The sequence below is a fragment of the Aulostomus chinensis genome, chromosome 8, assembly GCF_037954235.1.
Source record: "Aulostomus chinensis isolate RoL2024-O1b breed Wild chromosome 8, RoL_Achi_v1.0, whole genome shotgun sequence".
Lineage (NCBI taxonomy): Eukaryota > Metazoa > Chordata > Actinopteri > Syngnathiformes > Aulostomidae > Aulostomus > Aulostomus chinensis.
The window spans coordinates 19,924,399-19,949,732 of record NC_141327.1 but is presented as its reverse complement, the minus strand read 5'-3'; the positions used below and the strand labels follow the sequence as shown (position 1 = coordinate 19,949,732).

The following is a 25,334-nucleotide window of genomic DNA, read 5'->3' as shown; positions in this document are numbered from 1 at the left end:
GACAAGCAGATGGAAATAAGAACCGTGGTAAAATGATCCTGTGCGACTTGGATCTCTGCTGCAGGCTCAAAGCAACGACTGTGTGTGTGTGTGTGTGTGTGTGTGTGTGTGTCTACACAGTACAAAGCAACTGAGCACCCTTCACTGAATTTTTATGTCAGGTAGCTGTAGGTAAACAAGAGTTGTGATGACACACCAGGACTTGGGTAGGAAGGGTATTGTACAGGTCTGCTAACAATGTTGTCTTCTCATTGTGGACACGGGGAACACTGGAATGCGCTACCAGCCAATGGCTGAGGCTAGAGGGGTCAATTTTGTAAGGCTGTACATGTAGAACTGAATTCCCTTTCACGAGACCGAGTCAAATCAAGGAATCTACACATAAAAACATGTCAGCATCTGAGGATGGCCTCCATTTAACTAAGCCACAAAGCCCTACGAGATGATGCAGACTCTTTCTCTGCACTGAAAATCTGTTTCTAAGGACTTACAGGAAAAGGGATAAAAATGGAAAAGAGAACAAGGGTGGGGAATTACAGAGAGAGAGTGGGGGGGGGGGTACTGATGATTGGCAAAAATAATTAAACACTGCCATCTGCTGGCCATGGTATGAACATGTGTGACAGGAGTTTGAGGCTAATAGATTTGAACAGCTTGTACCTTCACCTGGTTTGCAGTGATCCATCCAAAGCATATGTGACACAAAAATGGCACGGCGATGGCCTAAACTTGACATAATGAGAAAAAAAAAACTTTCTAATTCAAACAAGGTAATAGTCTATCTCCCCTCAGCCAAAGTTAATTTGCTTGTAGAGAGAGAGAGACAGAGAGAGAGGGAGAGACGGAGAGAGACAGAAAGGAGGGTTGAGAACTCAACGATCATTTTTGAGGCAATGACAGTTGTACTGAAAGAAAAAGCATCCTCACCCCCCTAATAAAAGGCAGCAGCTGCAGAAGAATAAGAGGCATAGCTTATATAACTCATACTTGAGCTGGGAGGGTTTTCTAGCTCAGTTGCATGACCTGAGTCATAGTGGGTCTTGCATTTCTTCATACTCCAAAAGGCCTCAGTGAGAACAGTTCGCTGCTGTTCACATGCTAATGCCTTTATGCAGAACAGTTCAAACATGAGGGCAGAAGAGGGCAACAGTCTAAATGTTTCTTTTTTCCAAGAAAGAAAAAAAAAATAAAAAAGGTTAGTGTTTCTTGCTTTTGACAGTACAGATAAGAAGGCGAAAAAAACAGGAAAGAATGAAAGAAATAAGAGATTTTTTTAAATTCCATCTTTAAATGTGCCTAGCAGTAACTGGGTGAGTGATAGAGTATGGCAGTGTTGTTCCTGCCTTTTTCCTCAGAACCGTGTACATGCGCTACAAAAGCTTGTAGAAGGAAGACAGAAACCTCAATAAAAACTAATTGTGCATCTAAATGTTCTTTATTGCTCTTCCATTCATTCAATGCTTTAAAACAAGTGAATTGCTTCATGGCTTGTGTGTGTGTGTGTGTGTGTGTGTGTGTGTGTGTGTGTGTGTGTGTGTGTTGTGACCTAATAATCTATGCCTGTGTGCTACAGTGCGTCTTCACCCATATACCCGTGGGGCCTTGACTCCATCTGTCCTCCTACTGTGCTACGATCCCTAAATAAAGACTTCTACTCCAACATGACAGGGCTTTTCCTGCATAGCAAATTAAAATGTAGCCATCCTCAAATTCTACGCTGCCTTTGCTCAAAAACTTACATTTACAAACCCATTTCAATAGTGATCTCTAAAGGGCAGTTGTTTCCCACCAGAAAGATGTTTTTTGTAGTATAAATCTGCATCTCTTTTTTGGCACTGGTACTCCATGATAATGGAGCAAAGAGCAGGGATATTTTACCTTGTGAGGCAGCTGGATTTGCAAGATCACATGAAACTCCCTTTGGTGCTTGTGCTAATGTGTGTCTAAGGGAGAAACTACTGTCAGCTACAGCCATCATGTAGTTTGCTGAGAGACGCCAGTTGTGCTCTTAGTTCAAAACAACAATGGCGGCTCTTGAAGAGGTTTGTGTGGAGACTGCTACAGTATCACTTACAGAGCTGGAGAGAATTTCTTCTTTGAAAGTAGACCAAAGAACACCAATGAAGGCTTTTCTCGATGGAAAAGCAGTTTTTGCTCTTCTACTGACTGGCTTCGGTTTTTATGATGTTGAAGTGACTCACTGGTTCATCCAATCTCTTGCCAAGCTGCTTCTTTTTTTATTTATTTATTTTTTAAAAGCGTATGCCCTTTTCCAAACTGTTTCTGGTTCTGTGAAACAAACATCTGACGCATCAGGTTATGTTGCATTAGAATTTGCTAAAAAGGTAGGTTGGATAACCAGAATGGAGGGCTGGCGTCCACCCTAAGCTCCTCTTAGCATGCTCTTGCACTGCAGTATACTGCTGCTATTATGATGCGACTGTACTCTGCAGCGAGGCCAACATGGGGGGAAGTTTGACTTTGTTTGCCTGCACATGAAGCTTTCTGAAAATCATTGAAGTTTAAAATTCCTAAAACCATATTATGTCAATCAGCGTCTTATCGTGAGTGGAGGAGTTCCATATGAAAGCACAATTTTCTGTAAAAAAAAAAGAAAAAGAAAAAGAAAAAAAAACACCTTTGATTATTTCACATGAGAGATTTTCTGTATTTCTTGGTTTTCTCAATCCTCTTCTTGAAGTCAAAGTTTGGAGCGAGCCTAGCTTAGAAGAAACACGTTGACGCTGAATCAATCAGGAGCAAGTAACACTGGAATCAAAGTGACAGCTGCTGTTTGCTTATGTTGTCAACACTGTCAGTCAAACTCTATCATGCAACACACACACGCCAACGATAGGGTTAAGTTGTTTTTATATTTCTACATGATATATTTGCTTGACACTAGTTTAGTATATAATGCCAATCTATTCCCTCATAATTCACACAACAAAAGAGTCAAATGTGTTTAAGAGCGCACGGTCGTACTTCAACTGCCAATATACAGTTTGTGCTAACACAACTTGATGGCAGTATGAAAACTTAATTCCTAATTTACTGGCTTAACGCAGAGATATTATTAACTCAAGAGAGTTCTTTTCCTACTGGTTGGTATTTCTTAAACTGAGGAGGAGGTCTGCAAAACCCTGACGTAATATTTGTGGTTTAAAGGCCTTTAAAAGAAGTGCCTATCATAGTATCTATTATGTTTTACACAGGTGTTCGTTGATTCTTGTGTTGTGGGTTATTTTTGGTAGTAGTTGTAGTAGTAGTAGTCCAATGTATCTCATTTAGATTATTGGGGTTTTTTTTAAACCCAGAAACAGATTCTTTGAAAACATAAATGTAAGTCTTCTGAAAAGTTAAGGTTCCACATTGTTTCAAGTTTGTTGGAAAAACTTCCCCAGCATGCTGAAAGCCTTCTGTTCAAACTCCTTAAACATATTAGAGGAGAATCCCGCTGAGGTGAACGCTGCAGGGCTCTAAAGATGCTCCATTATGCAAACAATGACTGAATTGAATGAATCTGATAACTCACTTAATAGATCTTTCATGACCCCAAATATATTGACGACAGCAGAAGAAAATAGCAGGGCGAAAAAGCAACTAAAGCTGATGATGATGGGCTTTACTGGGTTACAAGTGATTCTGGTAGCAAAAGAGTGGCCTGTCAAATATTAGGCCAGTCCCTCTTTTGCTGCCAGAACAGCTTTGACCCATCAAGACTCGAGTGTGCCGTGGTATCTGGCACCAAGATGTTAACACCAGAACCATTACGTCCTGGATGTTTCAAGGTGGGACCATCGTGCAGCCTCTTGTCATCTTGCACACTGTGTATTTCATTTTAGTCTATTCAGTTTCTTGTTCCTTCCTTATTTTTGTCACTATAATCCCCTTCTGGAATTGTGCAGACACCACTTCAGCATGACAGTGGGTCCCAGAGCGCTGCGTGCCGTCTGAGGGGACCAGCGATCTGCTTGTGACCGACACCTCTAAATGTACCGCTTCTTGCAAACATGCTTTGTTACACTGTGACTGCAGCAGTTATTGTGGGGCAGGAGAAGGCTGCTGCTACCTGCTGGAATCACGCACAGAGCCAGAATCAGTCCCCCCCACACACACACACACACACACACAGTGACTAATCAATTAGTTAAATAGAAGATATAATAAAACCGGATGTCACAACTTGCTGAAGTTGAGTAAAGGAAGAAAATGAACTAACGTTAGATCCTCACCGGTCCCGTCACCAAGTTACCACTGCCATCGATGTGTAGAGTAGAAGTGTCCCTCACTCACAGAACATTAGTATTCACTAAAGTACAGAACTTACTTAAAAATTCTATTTAGCTAAAATATGTATCAATGTGTGCCTGTGCCTTTGCCAAATGAAGCCAACAACATTTTCCTGTGCGCGCGATAAGACACCTCTGTTCAAACACATTTGTTTGGTGCCAGGAAATTACCCAGCAGGCACAGATGGAAAAAAAAAAAAAAAGGCGGACTTGTGCTTTAAGAAAATTGTATAAAAACTGTGATAGTACTAAGGTTGCTTTGCAGAGGCAGGAAGAAACAGGCCTCACAAAGTCCTGAGGATATTTTTTTTTCTTCCTTCAAATTAAAGAATGCAGATAGCAGCAACCTATATTCTCAGTGAATTGTCGGGAGTTGTTGTGTTGCTTTTACAGATGACTGCATATTTCTGGCACAGCGATAAAGGAGATGAAAGGTACTCCGTGTCCTTGTCTTCGGTCTATCCTAAAAGGAATACTTGTTTACAGTGTGACTTGGATTTAATTCATATCAGTCTCACGTTTAATAATCCAAGGAGTAGTGTGCTTGTTTAGTAACACAGCAACATAAATACATTAAACAAAAACAAAAAAAAAGGAAAGCATTCCGTGTTTTTATGTGGGTTTCTCTTATTTTTTTGGTGCTGGCATCAGTTACGCCATCCCATGTTTCCATTGCACTCAAAGGGCGACAGAGAGATCAAAGCTGACTTAGGTAAGGGAGCAGCACCCCAAAACAGATTAAGGCTGACATGGGAACTCGGCAGCATCTAGAGGAACTCCATTACTAAGAACAAAGTAAGCGTGTCTGTGGGTGCTAATAAGTAGATGGAAGAGAAACACAGATTATTTGGGTGTCCTTGCCTTTGAAAGCGCATGTTAAGATAAAACAAAGCCAATAGAAAGTGGTATACACACAACCCTACGAGTGCCATGCGTCATATCTTCATGTATCAGGTCATTACTATTCTGAGCATATCCAACTATACTCTGTGTCTCTGTGGTAAGTTAGAAATTAAACATGCACCGGCTTCAGGCGAGCACAGAGGACTAAGCAAAGGGCAATTTGTCTCATTTAATTGCTGCCTATCTGCCCAATGGAATCAAATTATGCAGGTCTTTTGCTTTTCTAAAAAGCTGTTCTATTTTACATAAAACCTCAATGTTAATGGTATATAGGCCATGGCATGTTGCAAAAAAAAACAACAAAAAAACAAAGAACATGATAGCTGGTTCATAAGGGACTAGAGTTCAGTTTTCCTCACAGAAACAGACCCTAGGATAGCTTTTTGATAGTCATCTAATATATCAGATTCCAGAGTTTCATCATGCTGATCTTAGATTTATCCTGACCGCAGCGGAATTCATTCAAAATGTAGTCAAGTCTAAAAAGAGGGCAATATGTTCTGTAAATTCACACTGCAAAAATCAAAAATGTGCAGTAACTTTTGTATAGAGAGAGGAAAAAGTGCATTTACTGAAGTGACCATGAAATCTAGACAGATCATAAAAGAGTATTGAATAACATCCAAAATATACACAGAACTCTGCAGCTCTTTGATGACCTCAAGAGTTCAGTTTTGACTGTTTGGGTATAAAAGTGCAATATATTCATTTTTGCTTTAAAAAAAAAAAAAATCTTGGGCAGGAGAACACACAAATAAATAAAAATAACAAGTGAGTCATCATACTTAGGGAAAGAATCAAACTGTAAAAGAGAAAAGAAAGAGGTTTTTCATTATCTAAGCGCCCCCATAAACTCGTAATGTGAGAATTCCAAACTCGTTTCTGGTACGTGAAAGCAGCAGGAAAAGACATTGGGAGACTCATAACCTGAGGGTGCTGAGGAAATGAGGTTTGTGAAGTTTCAGACGACTGAAGACGTAAAATAAGGTATAACTAATAATAATAACAATAATAATAATAATAATAATGTTTCAACCATAGTTTTGGCTAAAGAAATAAATAATTGTGGCAGTATCATATTGGTGTCATGCTTGAGTGGTAAATCCAAAAAGTGAAAATGCCATTCTTTAACAATACAGTATTATTGGCTGCTGATGTGGGAAAAGATATGGAGAATGGAATAATAATTAAAAAAAAAAAAAAAAGAAAAATCACAATGGCAACAAATTTGGTCCGTACATGACTTAAAATTTTATCCAATACTAAATGTCTGCGATGAAGCGCACTATGAACTTACCTGCAGACCACAATCTCCAGGTGAGTCAGGTGGATGCAGTAAAACCTGATATTCCCTCATATTTTGTCCGTTCAAATTCAAGCCAATGTGAAGACAAAACACACCTCTCAGTGTGAACGAGAACAGTTCAACGGTTCCACGCACTGCAGCCTCCCAATTGACCAGTCTAATATGTCACGGCTATAAGTCCACAGCTCTGTGGATCGAATTGAATAAAAAAAGATTATCCTACTTGTCATCTAGGCCTACCTCATAAATTGGCAGTAGAACATGTTATTAAGAGAGAGGCTTTTATTTGCGGTGCAAGAAAATGTCAAGTTGCTTTGTGTGTGTCATCTAAATGTCTCAAATCTAAATGCTACCAACGCTCTGGGCTTTATAAGTTGTGGTTATGACAAGGAGCAAATTGGATTATTAAAACAGCGATTTGTTCATATATTTATCAGAGAGAGTTCAGCATTCTGATCTCAAATCCTGAATTGCCAATGTTGCCAAATGACCACTAGATGGCAGCAACGACTCATAATAGAAAGGCAGTTTTGAATACCACTGTGTTCAAGATAAGGCTTTACTCTTGGTAATAGTGACATGGTTCTGAGTATCTGACGAGTACAGAGGACTTCAAAGACAAAGTATATGTCAGAATAGCACCAAAAATAAAGCCTCGTCCTTGGTAGTGCTATATAGGAGCCTCCAGGTAATTAGTTGGCTAGATGATGTAATACTGTATGTTTCTTATTTCACAGAGCTGCTGATGAGAACTTCCCCTGGTGTCACTAGGTGTGTCTCTAATAATGCACAGATTTCCTCATGCAGCCAGAAACTATGTGTTCTTTGATTACAGGGCTTTTTTTTTTTTTTTTTTAGTCATAGCTTCTAATACTGATGCACCTACTGCAAACCAAGCTGTACTGCTAGCTGTCTCTTTCTACGTTAAGGTCCACGGTGGTGCTATGATGTCATCGTATACAACTTTTAAACAGTCATTCTATCCAGCAGCCACTTTCTCAGCGCTGCTGCAGGATAGAATAAAATTCTGGTTTGTTAGACAAAGTAATTTGTGGTGGTCATTAATGTGTTCATAAAGCTGAGACATTTAAGAGCCTGAATAAGCACTCGGTCGCTCAGTTGTTTCTTGGGACACCTAATGAACCGCCAGGCCAGTCGAAGCATTCAAAAATAACCAATAAACTAAATCAACATCTCTCACAAAGAAATTCAACACAAAACTGAATGTTACAATTCTCATGAAGGGAGGATATACTTTATGCTGCATTAGTTTTATCTAGGTGTACCTACAGTAATGGCAAGCGAGTATGTGTGTGTGTGTGTGTTTGTGTATATATATATATATATATATATGTGTGTGTGTGTGTGTGTGTGTGTGTGTGTGTGTGTGTGTGAAATAAATTAGATGGACATGGAATCTGAAATGTGTCAGTATAAAAATAAAACAAATTGAGCATAAAATTGAAATTACCTTCAGAAAACATTTTTACAAAAAGCTGAAAATGGTCATGTCTTTCAGGATGATATTACTGCTGCCTGCTGGATAAGATTGCATTTTTTTAATAAGGTTTGTGTTATAAAACGTAGTAAACTGACAACTGAGGGGGGCGTACAGTAGGTATGTTGTGCAGAGTGTGTATTTGGGGGGGGGGGGGGGGGACTCACATCAAATTCATTCAGTGCAGCTGCCAGTTCTCCAATGCCGGCGTGGCCGTGCTTCTCATCAGTGGGCGAGGTGGCCTGAGCGGCACTTGAGATCCCACCGATGGCCTCCTGCACCTGCTTGAACACGTAGTCTCGGTTTGCACGAGTGGCTGCCACATCTGGATGGCGCAGGAAGGCCTGTGAGGCGGTGTACAGCATGGTGGCGTTTTTCTTGAGAGCCCCACGTGCAGCTGCCATTTCATCTCGACACTGGGGGTCTTTCAGTTCCTATACCGATGAAGAATATTCTTAAGTTAGCAATTAAGTCAGCACACAAACCAGTGTTCTGCTCCTGCGGCACAGTTCAGCTGACAACCGGCAACATGATATGTGGATATTTTGATGATTCTGTTCATGTCATTTCAAGGGCCTTTCAAAAATCAGGCACATTGCTTACTTTGATGACTGAAGCTGGTCATATCCAGTCTTTACCTGGATGCATTAGCAGGAATGATTACAAAGCTCTGGACTACAATCGCTCTCTAAAACTATATTTTACTTTATGGAGCAAAGTTTGAGGTTCTTTGGTTTTAAAACAATACCCTTAACAAGAAAAGTTGCACTCGAAAGTTTTTACCCCTAACCATCACATGAATTCTAGAAACTTCCAAGTAGGGCTGTAGCGATTCACATCATATTGCGAGATTAGTGTAACACAATGTTTGGCTCACCATACGATAGATATCATGACATTCAGCTCACGATCCAATTCGATACACTTCCATCCTTTTATGAAAGATTTTGAAGGGACGAAGTGATTTTGGTGACATCTTGTGAGTGTTCCATTGACTTGGATTGAATGAATTGAACTGAAGGCATCAATTACACAACATATGGCTCTGACTGGCAGCTTGCAAAGGCTGGACAAAATGAATCACAGATGTGGCGAGAAAATTTGTTTCATTTATTGAAACTGAGTGGAAATTTTAGTTTGCAAGCTTTTGAAAAGTAAAGCGAACAATGGAGAGTTTAAGTGCCGCAAGTGGCCTTCTTTGGCAACTTTTTTAGCTTGATACTGAACATATGAGGTAGCTACTAGCCAGTCTAGCCACCAGATCAACTAAAAATAAACCATGGCAACCAATAATTCAGTTCAGGGTGACTATAGCATAGCGGGGCTCCATCGCGTTCACCATGCGCCTAAAGCTGTTGTTTTCCACCAATAAGGTCTCAAATCCTGACAAATAAAGTAGGCAATGGAATTCGTAACTTTCTGCGACCTCGGTAAAGAAGATGGGAACTTGTGGCAATCACCGCCGTCACTGTTCAGCATGGTTTGTTTCGAGTCACGCCGCGACGCTTCTTGGGCTCGGTCTCAGTTAGCATTACCTTGTCCAGGTGATGACGTTTTAGGTAGGCTCGCAGGTTGGTGGTATTTCCAGAGTACTAAACGTTTGTGTGACATAGTTTGCAAACCGCCATACTTTTGTCTAAATGGTCGCTTTCCTTTTTGTTTTTGAACTGAAAATGCTCCCACACATCTGCGTTTGAGCATGCATGCGCTGGATCTGTACTTGCCGTCAATGAGCTTCCGAAATTGCGCGCTTGCGCAATCGCGCACCACTCGCACATTCTCAGCCTACAAGAAAATTATGCAGTGCGTAAACTAGGTGAGTGACAGGTGTTCAGCCAATGATATGATACGGTTCACCTACGCCACGCAGCCAATCGTAGCATTAACAGTGCTTCCATATGTGCCCTGCCCATACGCGCTGTGGCACGGTCCAGGTAAGCAAACAAGCAACCGTGCGGCTGGGATAAGAGACGGCAACAGTAGCCCAGCGGTTAAGTTGTAAACCCCCGAAAATATTAAAAGTAAACTGATAGAATAGAATTTAAACATCTATGTTGAGGTAGGACATGTCATGTGTATGACTGCTTCTGCACTGGGGTTTTAAGTTTGTTGTTGTTACCACTGGGATCCCAACAGGGGTCACTGTCGAGTTTGCCTTTTGCCTCGCCGAGCTAGAAGAAAAGAGGACGTTCTCCAGAGAGCTCGTTACACAGAGCTACTGAGATGGAGAAGAGCAAGTGGCCCACATTCAATGGACAGGCAAATGATGAAAAATAAATACACATATTAGCAGTTCGTTAAATTATTATAAATTATCTATGAATAGATGTCTATAGGACATCGATAAATACACGTATATTTGCGGTTATTTAAACCTCAATGTTGCGGTAGGACATGCAATGTGTATGACTGCTCCTGTACTGTAATTTTCAGTTTTTTGTAGTTACCACTTGGATTCCACCAGGGGCCACTGTCCAGTTTGTTTTTTGCCATGCGGAGCGAAGGAAAGACTGATCTTGTTATGCAGAGAGCTCGAGTGGGAGTGATTAGTACCACTCTTGACAAACAAGAGTTATCCATCTCGTTGCAGGACAATAGAGCCTGCCAACAGGTTTTGGGCCCAGGCTACGATGAATAAGATAGTTTGCAAGGAGCAGACGTGCAATGCTTGCGGGAACTGCAGTTACCACAACGAGCTAAAGTAGCAAGCTACCATAGCTGAGCCAAGGAAACAGCCCGCTGAGATGGAGAACGTCCGGAAGAGCAAGTGGCCCACATTTAATGGACAGGCGGATGAAGAATAATAAATACACATACATTAGCGGTTATTTAAACATCTATGTTGTGGCAGGACATGTCGTGTGTAAGACTGTGCCTCTGTATTGTGATTTTCAGTTTGTTGCAGTTACCAAGGGTCACTGTCCAGTTTGTCTTCTGCTTGATGAGCGAAAAATAAGAATTTTCCAGAAAGCTCGAGTGGCAATGATTTGTACATCAATATTCCCTCGAAGCTGCACCCTTGCTCAAACGGGCATAAGAAAATTATGCAGTGCATAAACTAGGTGAGTGACAGCTGTTCAGCCAATAATATGATATGGTTCACTTACCCTAGCAGCCAATCATAGTACTAACAGTATTGCGTATGTGCCCTGCCCATACGCGCCGTGGCACCATGCAGGTTAAGCAAGCTAACAGTGCGGCAGAGATAGGAGACGGCGACGGTAGCTCAGAGGTTGAGTTGTAAACCCCCGAAAACATTAAAAGTTAACTAATAGAAATTGCTGCCGTAATTTGATTCTTTTAACAAGCCGTGTGCCTTGGTCTGCTCCCAAGTGTTTAACAGGTGTGCGGCCACATCGTGCACAACTGATGTTGCTCACATTGATCCTCAGTGTGCTCAGGGAGCTTGTGTGTACGCCCACACACATGAAATATTAGAGGGTGCAATGCTCACCGCCATTCTCCTAGTCTAATCCGATGAGGAAGGCGTCGGTGTCTGGGTAACTAGAAATGCCCTACAGCGACACTAGCGGCCGGCAGACCTAATTGCTCTTCCTGCAAAGTGCGAAACACGGGGGATTTGAATGTAGCTTAATGTGTAGATACTCACGGCTGGAAAATCGATACTCAGTGGGGAAACAAAATATTGATATGTATCGCAGACTCGATAAAATTGCTCAGCCCTAATTCCAAGTGAGGAAATCCGTTCATGTAACACAGTGGCAGCCATTTCTCAATATTTCCCCCAATTGCAAATGAGGCACACAGGTCAGTGGTGGTTTATTTCTTTATTTTTTCCTGAAAAAGTTCAGGAGACAGAAGCAATTCAGTTACCTGCTGTCTCCGAGCTGCCACATAATTAAGCTTCACCATCTCCTTTCCAAATTCCTTGAAGCGGTTGGCCAGGTCCTGCTCATTGGTTGCATTCTTTACACCCTCCAGGGCTTCCTCCACCTGCCACACACACAGACACAATTTGAAAAATTGTTTTGATATACCTGAAAAAGAGTCAAAAGGCTTTGAGCTGTATATTTTAATGAAGTAATAAACCTTGGCCCATGAATGTTAAAGCCTGTTTGGCTGAATGAATAAAATGGTATTTTATTGCCATGATGATAAGGCAAAAAGACCAAAAAAACTACATCTGTGGACAAGAATCAACATGGTCAAAACCTCTCACCTCAGTTGACCCTGGTGGCCCGTGAACGTGGACAACAGACAGAATTACAGTCAAAGAAGAGTTTAAACGAGCAAACATAATAGGGCCTGAGCCTGAAGGTACTTCAGGCTCAGGCCCTAAAAATGGTTTGAATACTGGTCCTTGGTTGGGTTTTTTGGCAAAATAGTGCCACCTATTGATTGTTTGGACCTAAGAACTATAGGCGTCAACAGGACAGATATACTGAGATATTTACCACATTGTGTATAACAACAACATTAATTTCTTTTAATCGTCAAAGGAGTATCAAAGTTCCCTACACCAAGTTACTGACTAAAATGAGCCTGCCTGAATGTCCATCTGCTGGTGGACAAAGTTACATTTGGTGTCTGTCTTGCACGACCCCTGAAAATGTCACTTTAAGTACTTCAGTTTTATCGCTCAGGTTTTTATTAAACCTGAGCGATAAACAAAATAGTTCCCAGCACCACATACATGGTCCCCAGCCCACTTAGATGCGGACCCTGGAAAAAAAAAAGATGATCATTAAGCAATTTAAATGGGTCTCATTTCAGCAATCTCAGTCCATCGTGTGGGAACATTGTGATTCTGAATTCCATTCTATCCCTAATGAAAGTGCTGCACAAGATGTAATGGAAAAGAGCGAAGAGAGATAATGTTTAAGTGACCTCTGACGGCAGAGCTTATACTGGCTTGAGCTAAGCTCTTCTGAGTCTCACTACTGAAGCTACAAAAAAAGGACTGAGTAGAAAGTGAGGAGAGCTAAGTGGTTGAATTAAGTTGGATGTTTGTTTCAAATTTTTACCAATTGCATATCGTCGTTCTAGCATCCTGTATTAAGTTCATCTTCCAATTACTAAACCTAGTTAAAAAAAAAAACAAAAAGACTCTTCAGTGAGAAAGTGAAACAGGTTTGTGCTCCTCATCACACGGAATTACAGAATGGCTCCATGTTGTGCTTTAGAAGATAAGGGTGCCTCCTCCATGTCTAACATGCAAAATAAAAGTATACAGAAGAAACTACTGTTTTGTTTTTTTAAATGGATCAGACTTACAATTTTAAGGTGGGCCAGCAGTCTCATGACATCAGCCATGTCAGCGAGGATGAGCAGGCGGGTCACAGCGGAGAGGAGGGCGCGGGCAGCCCTCACCATGGTGCCACGCTTCACTGAGGAACAAGGGTCATCTGCAAACTCCGAAGAGGCAACACGCATGGTCTCTCCTGCAAGAGGGAAAGAAGACATCAGCAAGTATTCTTAGGTGTGTATATGTACGCATTGTTACATACAATCTTAATATTAAGTGTTGTGAGCCAAGAGACATAATCCCTCCACCATGTCCTGGGTCGGCCCTGAGCCCTCTTCCAGTCGGACATGCCTGGAAAACCTCCCGAGGGAGGCGTCTGGGGAGCAGCCTCACCCGATGCCTGAACCACCTCAACTGACTCCTCTTGAGATGGACGAGCTGATGCTATACTCTGAGTCCCTCCTGAATGACCAAGCTTCTCACCCTATCTCTAAGGGAGAGCCAAGCCAACCTGCGGAGATACTCATTTTGGCTGCTTCTATTCACAATCTTGTTCTTTCAGTCATTACCCTGAAGCTCATGATCATTGGTGAGGGTAAATGACCGGTAAATCGAGAGCTGTGCCCTTTGGCGAAGCTCCCTCTTCACCACAACAGACTGGTTTAGCACCTGCATCACTCTGCATCAATCACCACATCAATTCACCTGTCAGTCTCCCACTCCATCCTACCCTCACTTGTGAACAAGATCCCAAGATACTTTAACTCCTCCACCTGTGGCAAGACCTCCCCCTTAACCTGGAGTGGGCGGGCCAACCTTTTCTGGCTGAGGACCATGGCCTCAGACTTGGAGGTACTGATTCTCATCCCTGCAGTTTTCACATTTGGTTGCGAACTGCCCCAGCTGGTCATGGCTTGATGGGGCTAAGAGGACCACATCATCCACAAAAAGCAGAGACGACATCCTCCCACCACTAAACTCGACCCCCTCCACCACCCAGCTGTGCCTAGAAATTCTGTCCATAAAAGTTATGAAAAGAACTGGTGACAAAGGGCAGCCTTAGCGGAGTTCAACCCTTGCAGGGAACAAATCCGACTTACTGCCAGCAACACAAAACAGACTTTCACTCCTCCGGTAGAAAGACTGAATTGCCCTTTGTAAGGGGCTGTCCAAAGGGTGTTCATGGAAACATGGTCATAAGCCTTCTCCAAATCCACAAAGCACATGTGGACTGGTTGGGCAAACTCCCATGCCCCCTCCAGCACCCTAGCGAGGGTGAAGAGTTGATCCATGGTTTCACGGCCAGGGTGAAAACCACATTGCTCCTCCTCGATCTGAGGTTTGACTATCACTCTGACCCTCCTCTCCAGTACCCTGGTGTCAACCTTTCCAGGGAGGCTGAGGAGTGTGATCCCCCGATAGTTGGAACACACCCTGTGGTCCCCTTTCTTAAGAATGGGCACCCTCACCCCGGTCTGCCCCTCCAAAGGCACCGCCCCCGATGTCCACGCAATGTTGCAAAGACGTATCAACCAAGACAGCCCCACAACATCCAGAGCCTTGAGATACTCAGGGTGGATCTCACCCAGCCCTGGATCTCACCCACCCCCGGAGCTCTGCCACCACGGAGTTGCTTAACTTCCTCGGCGACTTCTGCCCTGGAGATTGGAGGACAGTCATGAACCATTCCCCGACCCAAAGGCGCAGGGAAGAAACCCTTTCGTCCACCGGGGTAAACCCCAACGTACAAGCAGAGAGTCTGGGGGCTATCAAAAAGCCCACCCTGGCCCTCCACCTCTCACCCAGAGCAACTCCAGCGAAGGAGAGAGTCCCAACCCCCTCAAGGACTTGGGTTCCGGACTCCGAGCTATGCGTTGAGGTGAGGCCGACTATATCTAGCCATTAACGCTCAACCTCTTCCACTAACTTCCATGCCAGTGAGGTGACATTCCGTTTCCCAAAAGCCAGCTTCCATGTCTGGGGATCAGACAGCCAAGGCCCCCTGCCTTGGTCTGCTGCCCAAACCACGCTGTACCGGACCCTACTGGTTCCTCCTACGGGTGGTGGGTCCATGGGGGACGAGAATCAATATACATCAAGAGAAAATGCAACTGCCGCATCCTGACATAGCACAAGCTCAAAACACACACACACACATACACACACAAAAAAAAACTCAGGGACCAAGAAGACAGTCATGAAATTTATCATGGGCAAAGAAACAAACACTTATGCAGTGCTCAGCTTTCATCAGTGCTGAAAAACAAAGCAGACAAATGGCTCAATCAGAGAGCCAGCAATCATAATGGAATAAAGTCCATCTGTGAGTGGCTGCCCCCAATAAATGGGAGAAAGCTATGTCTTTATCAGACGTCTATGATCAAAAACCACTGTAAGGCTCAATTTTGTGGAAAAATTTAACAGAAAAACATAACTCCCAGAGATACGATGAAAGCAGAAGACATTAAACACGTTTGTAAAAGAATTATTGGATAGATATAATACATGTAAAATAAATCCCTCATCAGACAGAGTTTTACATTGATTACTTCATGACAGAATAAAAAGGTACATTTCTGACAAGGGCAATTAGTGGAAAAAAACGTGAGGAATACACAGGAGCAAAAAGACCCATTCATTTACCCCTGCTGTAACACAGTCACAGCCACAATGATCGCTGATGTCAGAGATGAATATCTGTCTCGTCCAAAATGAATAAAACTGACCCTGTCATGAGTTGTGTAGAAATTTCCGTCCTAAATTGTTGGACAGGCTGTTCATCATTATTGTTCCTGGAGCTGGGCTGCTAACATTAACACTAACACACACACACACACACACACACACACACCCACACACCATGAGTGCATCAGCTAACAAGCTCATGAACACACGCACACTGTTCATGGAGCCATAATTCTGTCTGGACCGGTGATGAGCAAGTGAAGAGTGACGTTAGAATGGGACTGATTACTGAAGCTCGTGGTCTGGAAGCATGTATAATTTAATCATGACAAGGTCTGAGATGATGAGGTCACTGCGACACAGATCTGATGCAGGGAGAGCAGATTTAAGAGTGTTTTTCAATTAAGCATGACCTTAACAAGGCAGATGATACCATTTAGCAGGGGACAGTTAAAGCTCTTTTCCTAAAGGTCTTTTAAAAAAAATGTCTGCTGAATACAGTCAATATGGCATACTGTATTCCGCTATTCATCATTCTAATGTTATTAACACATTTCTCTGATGACCTGATGTGTAATTATATCCAACCCAGGAAAAATGTGGAGTGTAAAGAGAGAATGACGAGAGCACCCCATCAGCAGCCACATCCTGTGCTGGAGCATGCTGATCTTTTCATACTGACTTTAAACAGTGGGGACATGTGGAGTGTTAACTTTCATCACATCTCCTATTCTAGGCTTTGCTCTGTATTTTTTATTTTTTTTTTACAGGGTGTGACATAAACCATGACACATATAATAATATCTGCCTGAAATCTTTTTCAGAGTAAAATCACAGGGCTTTGTGCATGAACCAATTCAATCTGAAATTGTGGATGTGAATATTTCGCAAACTTTTGTTGCACTTGTCAAAATATCCCAGGTCAAGCTGCTCTTTATCACCAGTGAGAAGTCTTGAATTTTGTGCTGTAAAACAAAAGTGATGAAAAAGCAGTTTGCTTTATGAAGACAGAAGAAGAAAGAATTTCATAATATTCTATATTTACACTTAAATATAATCATTGCTCACCATCTTTGGTAAGGTCCCACTGCTCAACTGGCTGAGATTAAGAGAGATTTTTTTAAAGAAAAAGGTTGCTTTTCACATCAGGACACCATCTTTAAATCTGCTCCCCTCCATCTCTATTCAGTGCTTTTGCTCATGGGGAATTCTACTGTTTGTTTATATGTTGATAAGACTGGACTTGGTCTGGATGGAAATTTAAATAGGAATGAATACAAACAGAAAGGGCAGCATAAGTATTGATCAAGTCAAAATTGCAGATGCAAACAAGTGCAAAACTGTGTGACATGATTTCTGAATCGACAGATATCATTGGTTTCATAAAGTTTGGTTAAATGGTTTTCCTTTGGTATTAGTTCGCATGCCTTCCAAGGACAAGAAGTGATCTTGTTCCTTTTGATTTCAGCTATGGCGATGGCTTGTACTTTAACACTCTATTTCACGCATCAAAAAAGCTGAGTGCCAACACAGTCGAGTCAGTGTTCAACAGCACCATCAGCCAAGTGGAGCTGACAGTGCAGGATGAGGAAATCAGGTACAACACAACGTATGCTGGGGTCCATTTACCCTTTCTGCTGATTTAGTTACTGAAGAGAGAATCCAATTCCATTCTGGAAACGAACATTTGATTTACATAAAGCTTCACTGATGGCCGGTGACTGGGATTCAGCAGGGAAAAGGATCTTTGGTAAATTACAAATACTCAAATCTGACCTCAGCCAAATGGGAGCTTGCAGGACAATCAAGTGTGATGTGCTGGTACAGAGTAAAAGGTTACACATGTGATGAGGAGTCAGTTTCAACATAAATGTCAAAACTGTTAGATCCACCGACAGTTTTCGGTTGGGATTTTCTTGTCTAACTGTTTGCCTGTCAACGGGATTACACAATAACTCTGCAGCAGATACTTAGCCATTACATGTTTGGGCCTAGCACCACCTGGTGGCGACAGAAAATCACTTTCACAGACTCCTCCCGGTGAGTAATGTTTTAGTCACAGTTCACGCATCAGTCTGCTCTTTCATGCCGACTCCAAGTACTATCAGCTGTCCTCTCCAATTACATACTACAGAACGCCCACACGCTCCAACACACATGGGGGTATGTGCGTCCGCTCATCGCTGCTTGCAGCTTTAACTTGGGCCTGAGGACAAATGGGCCGGGGCAGAATGTTTGCTTGGCAGCTGTACGTCCTCTCTCAGTGCTTTTTAGAATACTATGACTGGGCCTTCTATACAGTCTAAAAATCCAGCGAGGCTCCCCACCATCACACACAGTCAGAGCTTTAATGATGCTTGACTTCAGAGTAAACAGATCTGGAATTAAGCACATTACAGTCCTAAAGACGTGTGCCAAGTACAGCCTGAAACTACTGGGAATTAATGTGGTGTTGCGGTCTGAATTTTTCTAAAGCTGAGTAAACATTTGACTTCTTCTCATGACCCCAATTACTGCAATATTTATATCAACTATTCAAACCTTGTCGTATCCGATGCCCAGTAATAGTAATTTGTTTCCGCTGGAAAAATCTGGCTCAACAATATTAAATCTGTACTGACTTTGTTGCGTTCAAGGTGTCACAAAAACATGTAAAAAAAAAATCGCTAAATACAGTAGTAGGAAACTGCACTGAAGTGGAAGAACACCTAAACATGAGGTCTGCTATGTGCCAAATTCATTTTTATAGCTGTGTGCAACCCAGTGATGCCATTTTAGTACAACAGCTTACAAACATAATATTCCTGTTAAATTATGCTATCCCCTCCATATAGATGCTAATATAAACAGTCTCACTATTGTAATCTAATGCAACATAAACTCCAGTCAGAAAGTTGAATATTATTTCTCTGGCATGCTCCGTGAATGGGCAGTTTGTGAGTGTGTTATTTAGGCCACCCGAAAAATGACTAGTCCTTTCCTCTTCATGTGATTTTTGTTATTCAATATCAGTATCAAAAGACTGCTCTTACAAAAATGAGTATTAAGATATTTGCAGATGTATTATTATCCATCCATCCATCGTCTTCCGCTTAGTCCTGTTAAGGGTCGCAGGGGGGCTGGAGCCTATCCCAGCGGCTACGGGCGAGAGGCGGGGTTCACCCTGGACAGGTCGCCAGTCCATCACAGGGCCAACATACAGAGATGAACAACCATTCACACTCACAGTCACACCTATGGTCAATTTAGAGTATCAATCAGCCTTGTCCCCTTGATGTCTTTGGATGGTGGGAGGAAGCTGGAGTACCCCGAGAACCCACGCAGGCACAGGGAGAACATGCAGACTCCACACAGAAAGATCCCGTGCAGCCTGATGTATTATTATATCTTATGATAAGAATGTGTCAGTGATTTTATTTTTATGTAGCAAAACCCATAAAATATTGATGTCTTATGTACTCTGATTAATTGTGCCAAGAAAAATACAATCACTTAAAACAGTTGTACTTTTGTTCAAGTTGGAGTTTCTGACTTCAAGTGTTTCAAGAAAGTAAAAAGGAAGCAGTTTTTGAAAAGTGCTAAAAATAAACAAAAAGTTCTAATATGTGAAGAGGGGGGACAAAACACAATTGGACATTAATCTCAGAAACAGCTCCAAACTGACTGACAGTAGATGGGGAACCCTTTGTTTTTGATGAATGACGCTCTAAAGAGCCATAGTCTTACACTGTTATAGCTCTAGTGTGAGTCAGACATTCTTCTGGGAGGTGAAAAGTAATAATGTTGCCAAAGCCAAGGAAAAATAAATAGAAATCTGGTGGCCAAAACATGGCTGGCATTAATAGTACAGTCCTCTGACCTATATCAAAGTGATACTGTTACGACAACTAAGAAATACTTTTTTCTTTTTTTTCTTTTTTTTTTAAACAAGCTCACCTTGTTTGCGAACATCCTCCACAGCAGCAATGAGCTCCTCCTTGAGATCCTGGCTGTCTTTGGCGATCTGGTCACCCTTCTCCAGAAAGTTCTGGGTAGCCTGTTCCACAGACACCGCCAAGACGTGCGCTTTCTTAGAGCGCCCCTTCTTCTTACTGGATGGCCCTTTGTTGCTAGTGTTTACCAGAGTCGTCACCTATGAACAGAGATGAAGGAATAGCAGGTGCTGAGTAACACGTAGTATGATGCAGCATACACAGAGGTAACATATCAGCACAAGAGGGTTCAGGAAGAGCAGCAAAATAATATGACTTCAACTGGAAACACAATTTAAGATGAAAAATGTCCAAGAAGAAGCACTGACTGAACTGTACAACTGCTCTGGGGCGCAGCTGCAAATGGTCAAGTGACGAGCAGCGACAAAGCTTGACAGAGTGAAGCTGCAAGTCCTTCGTGACTCACTGCTGCCTCCTGAGGAACCAATTAGTAGTACAAGGCAAGATGCAGTGGTTCAAGCATGCTCAGGTTATCATCCCCCAACACATGATCCCTTTGAATCTAATAAGCATTAATGCTACATTCAAGATACATAAATTTCTTTCAAAAAGCTATACATAATGGTTTAATGGCATTACTGTAGCAATTTGTATTCAAAGCTGCCGGGACTAGAAACTTCGATTCGCATCTACCTCAAACTTATCTACTCAACTTTACAGCTGAAAGGATGCTCATTATGAAGTGCAATGGTGTGTTTCGTTCAGTCTAAGTTTTTGGAATCAATATGTCATCAGGATATGCTCACATGAAAGCACAAAGAAACCTGTGCACTCTCTCTCCTCCTCATGCATATAAACGCAAGCATTTGTATGCTGGCAGCCCACATAGTGGCATCATTGGATAAATCTATAACCCCAGAAAGAGATACACACAACAAAGACACAAAAATTAAATCACAAACACTAAGGCAGACTACTTTGTTTCAACCCCTACCTCACTGGGCAAACAATACTGCTTGTATTCTTTTTTTTTTTTTTTTTAAGTAATTCTATTGTAAGCTATGGTAATATGTCCATGGAAAAGCAGACAAATCCCTTGTGCACAGAGCTTTGACACAGTTCTATGTAGGTGATTACTTCTGACATTTTATCGCCATAAAATTTTGTTCTAAGAGCCACTCATGATCCAGCAAAATGGTTACTGGCGACTATCTGGCAGAACACAATAAAACTTGTAAATTGGGCTCCTCAAACAAACATTTGGCCAACAGTTTAAAGCTATACTGCCTGATTAGTTTCATATACATTACCAAATGATTCTTCACAATGCTCATTAAGCTCATCGCTTCCAGGTACGTCTCTGAATTTCAAAGTTGGAAGTAGTGCAAGTACAATATGTGGCAACATTCCAGTGCTGCCTGGGAGGATAGATACTGTACTGAGCATGTGCAGTGTAAATTACTCAGTAGTGTGGTTCTTCTAGATTTTTACAATGTTTCCAGATCTACTGAAAAAATTGTGACTGTAAAAGTTGTTGCAATGTAACTACTGTTTTACACCTGAAGGGTTAAAACTGAGTAGGCTAATGGTTGAGGTTCAACCAGTCATTTAAGTAAACACACAACATGATTTGAATCAGATTCCAAATCACCTCCGATTGTGGTCTGGATCAGATTAGCAGACTTGAGGCCTGTTTTCGACAGTGTGAACAAAGCCAATTTATATTTCTGCACCGTGCACAGTAGCAGCAGAATCTTCAAGAAGTAGTGCTTTTAGTGCTCCTGCTCCTTTGAAAAGGCTTTTCCTTCTTTAAGGTGTGGGGGGGGGGGGGGGTACAATCAGGCAGAGCAATCATCAGGGATAATGAGTCATTGGTTGCCTATACCACTACACAGTAGATGCACTACCAACAGTTGGTAAGAGACACTAATGCATCTGTATCTATAGATAGATATATATAGATAGATATAGATGCATCAGTTTATGTAATTACAGAGTAACACTCTGTAATTACATAATTATACTCGTTGGGGAAAAAAAGATTGTTAAATTAATGTTTTTAAAGAGAAAAGAATATATGAATAAATATACTGAACTATCAGGGCACTTACTCACTGATTAACTGACACAGGGGTGTGCTGTGGAATAGACGCTACGTACAAACATACACAGAAGGCTACTGCATGTGTCATGTAGCCTTCCACAGGGACTGGCGAATTCAAGTCAAAGCTTCTTGATGTTTTGTTCCACAACAGTGGTTTAAAAAGCTTGATGTATATTTAATTATGCCCACAGTAACCTCACAGCAGCACTTAAGCTTAGTCAATTTAACTACTTTCATACAGTTTTAACAGTGCTATTTTTTTATGAGAATCTAATGCTGTCTCTGCACGCATATGCCTAAAAAAAAAAACCTAAGAATAAGCCTGACTGAAATACAAATAGACACAATAACAGGAATTATTTGGAAAAGGGGAAGTTAATGGGACAATGGTGTGTTTCCACTACTTCAAAAAAGCGAGAACTCGAGGTCAAACTTAGGAGTAGGTTGTTACATGTCGCAGATCAGTGGATAAACAGACAGCCAGTCAGGAGCACGAAGGCATTTTATAGTGGTCTGAGGGTCATTCTTGCCCTCCGGGAACAGCTAATTTGACCAGGAACTAGCAGGAATGAGTTGACAGACCTCTCAGCGTACACTAATCATTCGCATCGCTCATCTACTCCAAAGCTCTCATTTGCACATACCATCGACGGTGACGCACTTAGCAACCATCTGCTTGCCTTTCCACCAATAACACTTTGTATGGTCAGAAGAAAAGGAAATGTGGAGGTCAGGCACCAAGAAAAAGAGAGCATAAAAGAGGAAAAAAAACTGCAACAGATGCAGCTCAATGCCCAGCAATCGTGTAGTTTTGGATGAAGAAGAAGAAAAAACAGAACAAATCTGAAGAAGGTTTACACTGATTAGGTGAAGCGTGTAATTTAACAAACATTCCTGAGAGGGATAAACGTTGCAGAGAGGAAAGACAGCTGAAGGATGTAACATTTTGAAGCTTTCAGCCACTACAGCTTTTATTGCGGTTGCAGCAGGGGCATCCAAGTTTTATCCCTGTCATTTTCAAAGAGACAACATCAACAAAAGACAAATAGCTTAACTTTTAGGGGCATGCTCAGTAATGGCACCCATCAAATTGACACCCAGCCTTCGAAGAAAACCAGCAAATAATGCGGCAACATGTCGTAAGGATAATCATAGTGCAAATAACAGGTTACTGAAAACAACTAAGCTACTGGGTACTGAGGAGTTGTAGCACGACTGACTCTTACTGTACTATGTAAGCCAAACAGTGTCAGGTACAATCTATATGCTTGTATTAAGACAAAAAATGTAGAAGCTTTATTAGTGAAAATCAACTTTAAAAAAGAACAGTGAGATGTAGGAGCTGTGTGGGCGTTTATAGAGCTCATTTGTACAGATGTTGCAACAGGATAAAACAATCATTTCTTGGCCAGCTGAAAGAGGATCTAGCCCCTTGTCTTTACGAATAACTCTTGGCTGTGAAGGGAGACGCGCGGAAAATATTTCAGCTCATTATGTTGTTATGAGCTGAATCTACGGACTCCTCCACACAATATCAGTAAATGGTTCTTCTATGATGTGCTACGCTGAAATATTGCAGTGAGAAAAGCGTAAACAAGAAAGGTGTGCATAAAAGCATGCATGTTTCTCAAGAGCAAGCTCAATGCGATATGAAAAAATGGGAATATTAAATGAGATTGATGATTAATTCATAATAACCTATGTACTTCATAATTCACAACAGATTTGTTTTTCCTCTATGAATCTTTACATAAATATAGACTGGAAAAATGGTGTTGTTCCAGTAGAAAACAGCAAAAGTGTAGTATATTAGGTATCGTGCTGCAGCAGTGGATAAGTTAACCTTTCATTTGCGCATAAGGAGTTGTTGTGCCTTGCCCTCCCCTTTTATTGCTGATCAATAGTGTTAAATGCCATGCGGCCTTTTCTCTCCAGAGCACTGGTCAGAGGACTCTCCACTCGGCAGTAAATCCCTGTGGCTCTGTGTAGCTGTTCAATTTTCCGCCTTCAGCCTCTGAGACGCAGAGTGATTGGCTTTAACGGAACATTAAAGAAGGCTGTGAGAAGGAGCATGCATGTGTAACCAATGATAAACCTGTATGATCACACACACACACACACACAAAAAGCTCCGTAAAGATTCTGTTAACCTCTTGCATCGTCCCACGGTTTGACGTACATATAACGTGGTTACTTGTTAAATATGCGATGAGTTCTTTGCGCATAATGTGTTCATAAGCTCAGTGGACAAAGATGAGACGTGGTCCCTTTCAAGTGTGTCAGTCAGCCCCTTAGCTGCGAGAAGGACCTATAGAACACGGCTCGGCTTCAGGTGCTGGAACAGCTTCAGTGCTGCGAGTGCAAACCAAGTGGGTAGAAAAAAAAAACAACATACTGATGATTTCTCATTTCTTGCAAACTCTGCATCAATTTTCATCTTTACTATGTCAAGAGGACAAAAAATACAAATGCAGAGTATCCAACCATGCCTGCACTGATCTTTACATTAATGAAAAAAAAGCCACTATACTAAATATCCAGTTACCTAAAGGTGCACTGCAGCCAGGTATAGCACGTCTTGTTCACTTTGCGTCATCCCCAATTATCTGAAATCTATTTTGACATTAACAAGTATTGAAGTGCAAAGCAGTGACTCTTAGAGGGCATTGGAGTTATTACCTGAACAGCTTTTGGAATAGCAAAGAGGATACAGGTCTAAGCAGTGTTAAATTGCATTCTCAAGCATGCAGTTTGTTCTCGACTCATAAAACCTTCAGGAAGAATGTTTTCAAACCTTGAACTGAATAGAGCTGGAGAAGAGCTGTGTATAGATACAATATCAAGAAAAAAAAAGAAAAGATTAAGAATAAAATAAGCCTCTTTTGTCTGTTTGTCAGGTTTTGACAGATTCCCCAAGGAAACCTGTCAGGTTATTCTGATCGTTTATAGTTTGTTAACTTTTTCTAGCATTTTTCACATGAAAAATTAAAGGTTTCACAACAGAGGAACAAACGACTGATTCAGTATTATCTGCAAATAGGATTCTAAAATTTGGAAGGCGAACTTCTGAGTGTTCATTCATTCACTCATTCAACTTTGAGGCAGCAACAGACTTTCCGCCTCCTCATATTTACTCATTAGAAACCCTCTTCGCTCATGTTCCTATACACTCTGTTTAATCCTCCCACTCCTTTATTATATTCTCACCAGTCTTTTCCTAACTTCTAGAGGTTGACAAAAAAGATTGGATGATTGCCCAGGGAGGCTGCAACTCACTAGCCCAATCACACAAGTTGGAAAAACCAAAGCTCTTTTTTCTTTTTGTTTTCCTCCATTAGCCAGAGCTGTGAGTGCTTCATGAAGACATTAGTCAAAGTAGTAAAGAGATTAAATATTAAGAAATTAGAT

At 41.6% G+C, this 25,334-nt stretch overlaps 1 protein-coding gene across 3 annotated transcripts in view; it reads right to left on the bottom strand.

Moving 5' to 3' along the window:
- ctnna2 (catenin (cadherin-associated protein), alpha 2) overlaps positions 1–25,334 on the bottom strand; it is a 278,051-nt gene that overhangs the window by 222,062 nt on the left and 30,655 nt on the right. For all 3 annotated transcript variants that reach the window (XM_086211559.1, XM_086211557.1, XM_086211560.1), the window contains exons 3-6: positions 19,827–20,022; positions 13,235–13,401; positions 11,834–11,953; positions 8,167–8,433 (exon numbers count right to left, since the gene is read on the bottom strand). In XM_086211559.1, the coding sequence (XP_086067685.1) occupies positions 8,167–8,433; positions 11,834–11,953; positions 13,235–13,401; positions 19,827–20,022 (750 nt within the window). The remainder of the gene's footprint in view (positions 1–8,166; positions 8,434–11,833; positions 11,954–13,234; positions 13,402–19,826; positions 20,023–25,334) is intronic.